The sequence below is a fragment of the Plectropomus leopardus genome, chromosome 17, assembly GCF_008729295.1.
Source record: "Plectropomus leopardus isolate mb chromosome 17, YSFRI_Pleo_2.0, whole genome shotgun sequence".
NCBI classification, from domain to species: Eukaryota; Metazoa; Chordata; class Actinopteri; order Perciformes; family Serranidae; genus Plectropomus; species Plectropomus leopardus.
In genome coordinates this window covers 18,882,287-18,894,687 of record NC_056479.1, presented here as the reverse complement: position 1 = coordinate 18,894,687, position 12,401 = coordinate 18,882,287, and the positions used below count along the sequence as shown (strand labels likewise).

Here is a 12,401-nt window from a genome sequence, read left to right as displayed (position 1 = left end):
GGGACATGTCATATTTTGACATTTTTGCCATACTATAGCCTTGCTTCTTTTCATTTTTTTTTTTCGACTGCTATTTTTTGGTTTTTTTGGCCAGTTTTTGCAAGTTTTTTTTCAATGCTATGGCGTGTCTCAGCACGCTATTTTTATGCTGTTTTAAGTGTTTTTTTAGCTGTTTTTTGGGACATGTCATATTTTGACATTTTTGCCATACTATAGCCTTGCTTCTTTTTGGTCATTTTTTCGACATGCTATTTTTTGGTTTTTTTGGCCATTTTTTTTTTTTTTCAACATATGCGTGTAAATCAACGCTGACTTTATGCTGCTTTTTTGTGTTTTTTAACTGCTTTTTTTTTGGACATGTCATATTTTGACATTTTTTTTTGCCATACTATAGCCTTGCTTTTTTTTGGTCATTTTTTCGACATGCTATTTTTTGGTGTTTTTGCCAGTTTTTTTGCAAGTTTTTTTTCAACTATGGCGTGTATTTCAAAACATATTTTATGTGTTTTTGAGTGTTTTCAGCTGTTTTTTTTGGACATGTCATATTTTGACATTTTTGCCATACTATAGCCTTGCTTCTTTGTCATTTTTTCGACATGCTATTTTTTGGGTTTTGGGCCAGTTTTTTTGCAACATTTTTTGCAACATGTATCTCAGCACGCTGATTTTATGCTGTTTTAAGTGTGTTTTTAGCTGTTTTTTGGACATGTCATATTTTGACATTTTTGCCATACTATAGCCTTGCTTCTTTGGTCATTTTTTCGACATGCTATTTTTTGGGTTTTTGGCCAGTTTTTGCAAAGTTTTTTTTCTATGGCGTGTCTCTAAAAAAAACATGCTATTTTATGCTGTTTTTAAGTGTTTTTTTAGCTGTTTTTTGGGACATGTCATATTTTGACATTTTTGCCATACTATAGCCTTGCTTCTTTGGTCATTTTTTTTTCGACATGCTAAATTTTGGGTTTTTTGGCCATTTTTGCAACTTTTTTTTGCAACTGGCGTATATAAAATTTTATGACTATTTTATGCTGTTTTAAGTGTTTTTTTAACTGTTTTTTTTTGGACATGTCATATTTTTTGACATTTTTGCCATACTATAGCCTTGCTTCTTTGGTCATTTTTTCGACATGCTATTTTTTTTGGGTTTTTGGCCATTTTTTAAATTTTTTTTCAATGCTATGGCATATATGTATTAAAACATGCTACTTTATGTGCTGTTTTAAGTGGTTTTTTTAGCTGTTTTTTGGGACATGTCATATTTTGACATTTTTTGCCATACTATAGCCTTGCTTCTTTGGTCATTTTTTTCGACATGCTATTTTTTGGGTTTTTTGGCCATTTTTTGCAAGTTTTTTTCAATGCAACAGTATAGTAAAAACATGACTCTACGTGCTATTTTAAGTGTTTTTAAGTTTTTTTTGGACATGTCATATTTTGACATTTTTGCCATACTATAGCCTTGCTTCTTTGGTCATTTTTTCGACATGCTATTTTTTGGGTTTTTGGCCAGTTTTTTGCAATGTTTTTTCAACATATATGGCGTGTCTAAAACATGACTCTACGTGCTTTTAAGTGGTTTTTTTTGTTTTTTGGACATGTCATATTTTGACATTTTTGCCATACTATAGCCTTGCTTCTTTTGGTCATTTTTTCGACATGCTATTTTTTGGTTTTTGGGCCATTTTTTTTGGTTTTTTTTTCAATGGCATGTCTCATACGCTAAAATGACTCTACGTGCTGTTTCTAAGTGGTTTTTTAGCTGTTTTTTTGGACATGTCATATTTTGACATTTTTGCCATACTATAGCCTTGCTTCTTTGGTCATTTTTTCGACATGCTATTTTTTGGGTTTTTGGCCAGTTTTTTTGTTTTTTTTCAACACTGTATATACTAAAACATGACTCTACGTGCTATTTTAAGTGTTTTTTAAGCTGTTTTTTTTGGACATGTCATATTTTGACATTTTTGCCATACTATAGCCTTGCTTCTTTTTTTGGTCATTTTTTTTCGACATGCTATTTTTTGGGTTTTTGGCCAGTTTTTTGGTTTTTTTCAACATAGTATATAATATGACTCTACGTGCTATTCTAAGTGGTTTTTTTAGCTGTTTTTTGGACATGTCATATTTTGACATTTTTGCCATACTATAGCCTTGCTTCTTTGGTCATTTTTTCGACATGCTATTTTTTGGGTTTCTGGCATTTTTTGCAGACATTTTTTTCAACACAGTATACTAAAAACATGACTGTATGTGCTATTCTAAGTGGTTTTTAAAGTTTTTTTGGACATGTCATATTTTGACATTTTTGCCATACTATAGCCTTGCTTTTTTTTTGGTCATTTTTTCGACATGCTATTTTTTGGGTTTTTTGGCCATTTTTGGATGTTTTTTCAACATAGCATATTAAAACATGACTCTACGTGCTATTCTAAGTGGTTTTCAACAGTTTTTTGGACATGTCATATTTTGACATTTTTGCCATACTATAGCCTTGCTTCTTTGGTCATTTTTTCGACATGCTATTTTTTTTTGGTTTTCTGGCCAGTTTTTAGGTGTTTTTTTTTCAACATAGTGTACTAAAAAACATGACTCTAAAAGCTGTTCTAAGTGGTTTTTACAGTTTTTTGGACATGTCATATTTTGACATTTTTGCCATTCTATAGCCTTGCTTCTTTGGCATTTTTCCGACATGCTATTTTTTGGGTTTTCTTGCCAGTTCTTAGGTGTTTTTTTCAACATAGTATACTAAAAAATGACTCTACGTGCTATTCTAAGTGGTTTTCAACAGTTTTTTGGACATGTCATATTTTGACATTTTTGCCATACTATAGCCTTGCTTCTTTGATCAATTTTTTAGACGTGCTATTTTATGGGGTTTCGGGCTTTTTTGGGGTGTATTTTGCTTAAAATAAATTACTAAAACATGACTCTACGTGCTATTCTAAGTGGTTTTCAACAGTTTTTTTGGACATGTCATATTTTGACACAATACAATACAATGTTGAAAAAACATCCCAAAAGGGCAAGAAACCCCATAAAATAGCATGTTGAAAAAATGACCAAAGAAGCAAGGCTATAGTATGGCAAAAATGTCAAAATATGACATGTCCAAAAAACAACTAAAAACCACTGAAAAGAACAAGTAGAGTAATGTTTTAGTACACAGTGTTGAAAAAAACATCCAAAACTGACCAGAAACCCCATAAAATAGCACGTCAAAAAAATGACCAAAGAAGCCAGGCTATAGTATGGCAAAAATGTCAAAATATGGCATGTCCAAAAAACTGTTAAAAACAACTTAGAATAGCACGTAGAGTCATGTTTTAATATACAATGTTGAAAAAAACATCCAAAAACTGACCAGAAATCTAAAAAATAACATGTCGAAAAAATGTCCAAAGAAGCAAGGCTATAGTATGGCAAAAATGCCAAAATATGACATGTCCAAAAAACACCTGAAAAACACATAGAATATCACATAGAGTTATGTTTTAGTAGACAATGTTGAAAAAACATCCCAAAACGGCAACTAACCCCATAAAATAGCATGTTGAAAAAAATAACCAAAGAAGAAGCAAGGCAAGGAAAAAATATGAAAATATGACATGTCCAAAAAAAAAAGCTGAAAACCACTTAGAATAGCATGTGGAGTCATGTTGTGATATACAATGTTGAAAAAACATTTAACAAACAATTAAGATAGCATGTAGAGTCATGATTTAGTATACCGTGTTGAAAAAACACCTAAAAACTGGACAGAAACCTAAAAAAATAGAATGTCGAAAAAATTACCAAAGAAGCAAGGCTTTAGTATGGCAAAAATCTGGAAATATCATGTCTAACAAACTCTTGAAAACAACTTCAAGTAGCATGAAAATTTTTTTCCAAAAAAAACTGCTGAAAAACACACTAAATCACATAAAATAGCGTGCCAAGACACGACATAGCACAGGTTGTTGCAAAAAAAAACCCGAAAAACACCACAAAATAGCATGTTGAAAAATCCACCACAAATGCAAGGCTATAGTATGGCAAACTTTTTTCGACATATTATATTAATATTTTTCAAAACATGTCTTTCAATGCTTTTTTAGTCTAAAGGTGCCTGAAAACAACTTATAATAGTTTGACGAGACACGTCATAGAATAGCATGTTGAAAGAAATGGCCAAAAAAATCCTAATATGTTGAAAAAGGCTGAAAACGACATTGTATAGGATGTTGAAAAACGATATAGTATAGCATGTCGAGACACGTCATCGTATATTATGTGGAAAAAAAGGCCCAAAACATCAAAATATAGCATGTAGAAAAAAAATGGCTGAAAACGTCAAATGTTGACATGTTGAAAAAGCAGCTGACTATTACATATTGTACGTTTATTTCACTATTTTTTGACAATAAACTTTTGACTTTTAATTGCCATTTTGGAGTACCTACTCCATTTTATTTAATCATTTAATTTAGTCATTTAATTCTATTTTGGTCAACATACTATACTCTGACAATTGACATCTGACATACAGGAAATTTCATTTCATTTTGGATCATATGCTTTTAGTATGACTTTTTTTTTTTTTGGACTACACATTATTAGTATTATCTATACAGGACAACATAATTTACTGTGACTTTTCTTTTCTATTTTTGGACACTGTACTTCAGTATAATTTGTTTTCTTCCCATTTTGGACAAGACGATTTACTGTGACTTTTTTATGGCATTTTTTATGGCAACATTGCTATGTGAATTTGGACAACATACTTAACTAAGATTTAATGACAATTTGAACGACTTACTGTAGTAAATCTTAGTAATAGTAACATGTTTAATTCATAGGCCACTTTTCAAATTACTTTTTTAAAAAAAGATAATAAAATAGAATACGCAAAATACACAATAAAATACACACAACATTAAATTTCACACAATGCTAGTGTTAGTTAAGTGTTACCTTAGGGTCATTGTAATAGTGCTGCAACTGAGTGATCCAGCTGCTCCACAGATGCTGAACCTCTGAAGTCTCACTGCTGCTGCTGTTGCTGCTCTGCTGCATCTCCACAGACATCTGAACAGACTGAAGTCAGGGGGAAAACTCAGTCAGCTAGTTGGTGCATTTTGAATACTCCAAGTTTTGACACAGACCAGATTCAATTGAGCAAAAGTTACTATCACACATAGTTAACTAGTAAACAGCTGTACTGTAAAACACCACTTTAGGACATTTCTTAAAACATACTACAAAAGTTAAGTCAACAGGTACTAACCTGAACTCTGTATTCAAGCTTGTTTGATTCAGGCACACATGAAACTGTGTTGACTCAGACACCCCAACAGCAGTACCAACACACCCTTTTTGAAAACACACCTTCTTCTTCCTCCTCTTCCTGCTTCCTCTTCTGGGTTCTTGGTAGAGAGACTCTGGAAGGCTTGTTGATATAGCTGCTGCCATCTACTGTTCAGTAATATTTTTTAACACAGGGGGCTTTGCTTTTCCAAAGGATTGCTTGAGTGTTATTGTGGATTATATTTAAGTCAAGTATTTTCTAAGTTATTGTAAAGAAAATGTATCTACATTTCCGAACATATCTGGATTCACCCTAATTAAAATTGGCAAGATTAGAATAGTAGCTAAAACTAAACTAAAGATTAAAATAAATAAATAAATAGGAGTAAATAGTAAAAAATAAATAAATAAATAAATAAATGTGAGTGATATATTTTGACAAAAAGAATACGATTAAATAAAAAAGCAGCTAAAAAACAATTAATCTAAAATAAATAATTAATATACATTTATGTATTTATTCATTATATACTAATACACCATAACATATTATGGAATCAATTCAGTGGAAATAACAAAGAAATGTACCCCAACTTGTTATTCTCATTATAATTACGAGGTATCTACAGATTTTTATTTGTACCTGTTTATTCATGAGCATGAGTATTCAGGGCCCTCCAGTGGTCAGAGAGAAAAACTGCAAATATTTATTGAATTATTAGCCAGCACACATTTTAAATAGAATTGCTATTGATATTACAATATATAACACATTATAAGTGTGATTATAACAAACAGCAGCACTTTCATTGTTGATAATAATTTCAGGTATAAAGAGCTTTTTTCTCATGTGGAGACTTCCTGCTTCTACAGATTAAACCAATGACATCCTACCATTTTGGTGACTAAAGGAGGAAAGAAATATAAATGCTTGTCGTTACTATGATAACCACGATGTCAGTGTTTTTTGTGTAATAGATTTAATCTGCTCCTTGCATTGTTATTCTCATTTTTTATCAATTTATTGCTAAGACACTCCAGGAGTCCATTTTTTATTCTTTTCAGAGGCTCACTTTGTTGGCTGTTGGTGAGAGCATTTCCCATCTACATAACTATATCACCACCACCTGTACAATCATGTCTTCTCCTCCGTCTCAGGCACATTACTCATGGACATTAAAGGACCACTGTCACTAATTATGATGGATGTCATAGCCAGCCTTCTTTGATTCGGCCTAATTGCGCCATAAACCACCAATCGTCTTTATTGGACAGTCGACAAATTATCAAATGATTTGTTTGTGAGGTACAGAAAGCTCTGTTTCTCTTTTATTTTCTCCCAGGTGACTAAAATTGGGGCGACTTGAGTCATGGATTGATTACATATCTGAATGTTTGTATGAAATAAGAGGCGATCTGGTGCTCACGTGTTAAAAAATACAAACAGGAGGGAATCAAAATAATGTTTCTCCACAGATCCAGCAGACGGAGGTCACAGTTTACTTCACAGCTGTCAGAATGAAAATGCTCCTTAAAAATAATGACCGCACTTTCATCCCCTCTGCTCTGTGCTGCTATTAGATGGCAACAGCGAGAATTCACTGTGAGACTGATCAGAATACTAAATGACTGAACTTCACCACCATCGATGATTACTTCTTCAGTCAAAGATATGAGTGTCCACGGCCACCAACAAATTACGTTTAGCCCCTTGAGTTTTTAAATATATGAGGGCACATAACTGCGAGGGAAATGGCCGTGTGATCAGTTTTGAGCTACACTACAGACAGACACCCCAGGGATCTGTGATGACAACTTATTTGGACCCTTTAAAGCTGCTGGCCATACTAATTAATCACTCTCTTTTTGTATTGAGTACAGGGGAATGATTCGGTGAGAGAGAGACTGCATCCACCTCTCCAGACTGCTAAACACAATGAACTCAGTGAACCAAGACACAAGCTGTGTGTGTGTGTGTGTGCAGGTTGTGTACAAAGCAAGGAAATCCCCAAAATTAACTACTTTTTCTGCTCCCTTTTGTACTTCAGGCTTTTACTTTTACGACCCTCTCTTGTCAGGTTATATAGTTAATTTTTCCACTTGTCTTTTCTGTATTTTAGAGTTCACTGCAGCTTGGCTGCTGCAAAGCCAAAAAGAACACTTCACCCACAAAATGACCGTTTGTAAATCAATTATTCATGCTGTTTCAACTTGAATTCCTGAAGAAAACTGCATTTCTTGCATTCCTCCACGGAAAACAGATAGACATTGATTCATTGATTGATAGGCGACCAGCTTTGACAAATGTATATCAAAAAACTACATCAAAATATCTGTTTACAAACTCTCACACAACTCGTATAGTATAATCCAAGTCTCGTTTATCCAGATGTATGCTCAGTACTTCACAAACATATGCATTTTCAGTAAAACCTTGTTATTTAAAGCTGATAATAAAGGGAAATTTATCTATGCTCTCCTTAAAGCCAGACTCCAACACTAAAGGTTTTTAGTAAAATGCATGTTTGGGAGGTACAGGGCATATAACTGAGACAAAGAATCTAAGACAAAAATCAATGTTTGCTGTGGAGGCATGCAAGAAAAATTTATATTTCCTGCACAAATTCAAGGTAACATAGCATGACTATTGGATTTACAAAACAATCATGTTGTGGATGAACTTCTTTAAAGAGATAGTTTGAATTTTTAAGTGTTTTTTGAGACACTTATCTATAATCAGTGAGTCAGCACAACCCCAGTTTGGAGAAGCAGGCAGTACTACCGACACGAAGGCTGGGCAGTATACTGCAGTCAGTGGAGTCAACAACAAAATGTATTATACCCACCTAAAAAAAAAATCCCCATCAGTTGAAGAGTACACTGTATTGAGAGTATTTTCACCATCAGACAACCTGCTCGAACAGAAAAGCCTTTAAGAGCTTCAGTTCCCCAGTTATGCTCTCTTCAAAGCCATCAGACTCCACTGATAAAAGGAGTCATTTTGGCTCACTGAACACAGGAGCTTCTGGTCTAATGTTGCTTCGATCAGTTAGTTGGTGTGACTTTGGTGAATCTGAACGAATCCTCTACAAATGCCAAAGTCACACAATAACACAAACATAGTAAGTGACTGAGGCAGCGGTAGAGAAGTTAAAGCACTGTTTTCCTCAGTGGAGCTTTGAAGAGAGTGAAATAATGTCCTTGATTCCTTGTTGGAAACTGTTTTAGGTGTTTTTTAGGTGGCTAAAATACGTTTTGCCAACATGTTCTTGCTCCAAACTTGTCACATAATGATGCTTGGTCAGTAATCTTCTGCGTAAACCTATGACAGTCACAGTGACCTTGACCTTTTTACCACCAAAATGTAATCAGTTCGTCTTGAGCCCAAGCGAACGTTGGTGCCAAATTTGAAAAAAATCTCTGAAGGTGGTCTTGAGATATCGTGTTTACAAGAATGAGACAGACAAGGTCAATTTGAAGAAATTCCCTCAAGGAGATATCGCATTCAAAAGAATTTGCCAGACTGACCGACAACCCAAAAACATTATGCCTCCGGCCTCCAATATTGCTGGCATAAAAAAAACCCACAGTAAAACCCCAGCCACCCCCCTAATCTGATAAATATAGTACAGTCCCTAAAAAATGCCAGTCAAAACACAAGGTCAGCATTTGATTGCCTCCAGTTTTTTTTACATTAAAATATGCCACAACTAGTGAAACAAAGCAGGCAGCACATACCCATTTGTAGCTTGTGTGTTTTTAACACACAAACATCTAGTTTTTTTTTTTTTCGCCATATCTTCACATCAGAAACACATTTTGACCTCATGAATCATGTGATTGCAGCTCACCAGCTTGTTTCCAATATTCCACGTACAAACTTGTTTTCCTGTTGAGCAAAATAAGACGGATGAACAGAGTTGTTCCACGGCTCCTGAGACAAATGACTCTTGTGACAAAGCAGCCCGCTCCTGTACTTGAGGGTAGATGAAAATTGAAAGTTCTTAATGTGTTCCGTATACCTGTACCACAGATATATCTGAGTGTCTGAGAGCAAATTGACTGTACAATATGGCTACTGGCACGTGCTGAGACGCTCAACGTATTACAGCCAGACTGGGAAGTGATAGATGGCCTGTCGGCAAATTCCAATTTGCATCTGCTGATTGTAAAAACTAATCACTGCGAGAGGAGGAGCATGGAGTAGTCGAAAATCTCCTGTGGTTCCATATCAACTGATGCATGTCCACCTCATGTTTGGCCTCCAAAATTATATCGTGTTACATTATTGATGTGTGTGTCCATCACTGACATGCCACAGTCATTGCCTGCTGTGTTTTATGAGAAAATGAGAGTGATCTGGTGCTTTTTTTGCCCCTTGTCACATTCGACAGCCACACCTCTCCATCACTATCCCCCCATCCCCCTCCCCTCTCTCCCAGACCCATTCACCTCTCTTTGAAGTTGCACAGGAGTGCTCGGCCAACAGCTGGCCACAAGAGAACAAAATGTCTTTGGAGTCTGCCCCGTGTCAAATAGATAGTCCTTATTGTCAGTGGTTGTCATTTTGCCAGATAAAGGGGGGCAGCTTTTGGTTCCTGTCCTCCGACTGGGGAGAGCGAGAGGCTCAAAGGGAGCTCCCTGGAGGGTGGTAAAGGGCGCTGTGGAGGACGAGTCAGAGCCCTCATAAAGTTCTCGAAGCTCACCAGCAACAGCAGCAGCCTCACTGCAGACATACACACACAGGAGGAAATACTTTGTTCATCATAAGAGTATGAAGATAAACTTTGTAATATAATGAATATATTACACTTACACTTTTTAACATTTTTTCTATACACTAAACTCAACTTTTTTGTACATTTTTATGGCATAGCTACTGTACTATGATATTTTCTATAAAATGTTTATGCCATACTTTACTATGATATTTTTATGACATACTTTATTGTGAGTTTTTCTTTAAAAATGTATTTGTTTTTTTTTGGTATACTATGACATTTTTCTGACATATTTATGGCATATTATACTATCACATTTTTAATGACTTATTTATGGCACACTATACTATGATTTTTAAATTTTTTTATAAAATCGCATTGTTTGTTATTTTTTGTCATACTATACTATGACATTTTAAGATTTTGTAAAATTGCATTGTTTGATTTTTTTTATCATACTATACTGTGAAATTTTTGCCATCTTTCTTATATACTATACTATGATATTTCTGACATTTTATGAGAACATACTATGCTATTTATGTATTTTTTCATTTAATCTTTTAATTTATTATCATAAAATTATTTTTTTTTTTATATAATTTTGACATCTTTAATGCCATATTATACTATGACATTTTCTGACATACTTTTCTGTTTCTTTTTTTAAAAACATTTTTATGACATACTATACTATAATATTTTTATGCCATTTTTTTCATACTATACTGTGATCTTTTTTGACTTTTTTTCACTGTACTATACTATGAATTATCTTTAAACATTTTAGAACATACTATACCATCTTTGTCTTTACAAATCTCTTTTTTTTTATTTTATATACCTACAAACAATAATGTTTTAGGAGTCACAGCTTTTTTGTTTATCATCCACTTAATTATGGACAATAATTGATTTCCAATATTTAATCATCATGTTTCCTACATTCAGTCATGATGAATCAACACCGCCACTGCAGTCTATCAGAAAACCAACTTTTTTGTCAATAAGATGCAAAATCTATGAGGCGCCGGCGAATAACAAAGTGTGGAAATTTTCAAAAGTTAGGTCAGTGGGTTTACAGTTTGAAAAAAACAGAAATAAAAAATGGACCTGATCAGCAAAATGTTGTTGCATTGTGTTGTTTCTACTGTACTCCTCATCAGATATGCATGCAGCTCGAGTGTTTTGATGGATTGCTGTTGCTGCCATTTGTTCTTGCATTTTGACACACTGTTTGAGTTATGATTAAAGAGGGAGATGGCTAAAAGCTGAGGCAGGATTAGTGACAGCTCTTGAGGAATAAAATGAAGAAGAAGAAGAAGGAGGAGGAGGAGGAGGAGGAGGAGGAGGAAGAGGGGTCATCATTAAAGAAAGGTGATGGAAGAGTAATACATCCTTATCCATTATTTGCTGCACCTTTGTTGGAGTCTGACCTGGAGGAGACCTTTTGACTGGAGGAGAAGGTGGAGAATAAAGAAAGAGGATGAATAGGGGCGGCACCATGGGGCCGAGGAGGAGTTCCTCTGTCTCATTAAACTGTGGCCATCCTTTTCTATTTTCCATCACTTCACAATGTGTCCCTGAGGAAGGCGGGGGAGCCTCTTCTGTCCACGTGCCGCAGTTTAAATGTCAGCTTCTGGACTCGCTCATTAAGCCTCATTTGATTGTTTAGAACCAAAGGGAGAAATCCATGCAGCGGTGTGTGTTTTGTGCAGGAAAAAGATCTCAGGATCAGGATCATATTTCACGTGTATTTGCAATGCACCACATAATGTCCTCTGATCAAACTGTCTAGTGGTCTTTCACTGAACACATCTTTTATGATGCAAACTTCAACAGATTTGTCAGGTGCATGTGCATAATATCCCACCCATACAATGCTCAACTTCACAGGTGACCTTTTGTCCATAGTTGTTTGGACATGCAGATTGTTTGATGCTCTAACCACCCTGAATTAAGCACTACTCCAACATCAAGGTGGTGTTGTGAGCTAGATGAAAGCAGAGGAGGCTGCATGGCGGGTAAAACATAAACAGGCAGGTATTCAGAGCCACAGGCAAGGCAGCTGGGGAGAAGGACTAGGTGTGATGAAAAGGGGGATTAGCATGGATTCATCAGCTCTCTCTATCACCGGAAAGCTGTGAGTTGCTACATAAAGCGACTCAGCAGGTTTGTTAAAGTATCACAAAGTGGCTGCAAAGCATCAGTGCCTTTGACTGGTCTGGATGGGAGACATTTTTATACCTAGTGAGATCTTAAATGATCAGCACTGGATTTATAGCACATATTGTTTTCACTGGTTAAAATGTGATGCAATACAGAAAAGTAAAATGATACAAAAAAGAAGCTGGCTGGAACTGGTGCTTTAGGTCCAAACCCTTTGTTTAGAGC

The 12,401-nt window shown here is 35.0% G+C and overlaps 1 protein-coding gene across 1 annotated transcript in view; it reads right to left on the bottom strand.

Moving 5' to 3' along the window:
• LOC121956588 (lipid droplet assembly factor 1-like) overlaps nucleotides 1–5,358 on the bottom strand; it is a 43,143-nt gene extending 37,785 nt beyond the window's left edge. The window contains exons 1-2 of the mRNA XM_042504877.1: nucleotides 5,267–5,358; nucleotides 4,954–5,076 (exon numbers count right to left, since the gene is read on the bottom strand). Of these exons, the coding sequence (XP_042360811.1) occupies nucleotides 4,954–5,067 (114 nt within the window). The 5' untranslated portion in view covers nucleotides 5,068–5,076; nucleotides 5,267–5,358. The remainder of the gene's footprint in view (nucleotides 1–4,953; nucleotides 5,077–5,266) is intronic.
• Nucleotides 5,359–12,401: the final 7,043 nt, after the last annotated feature.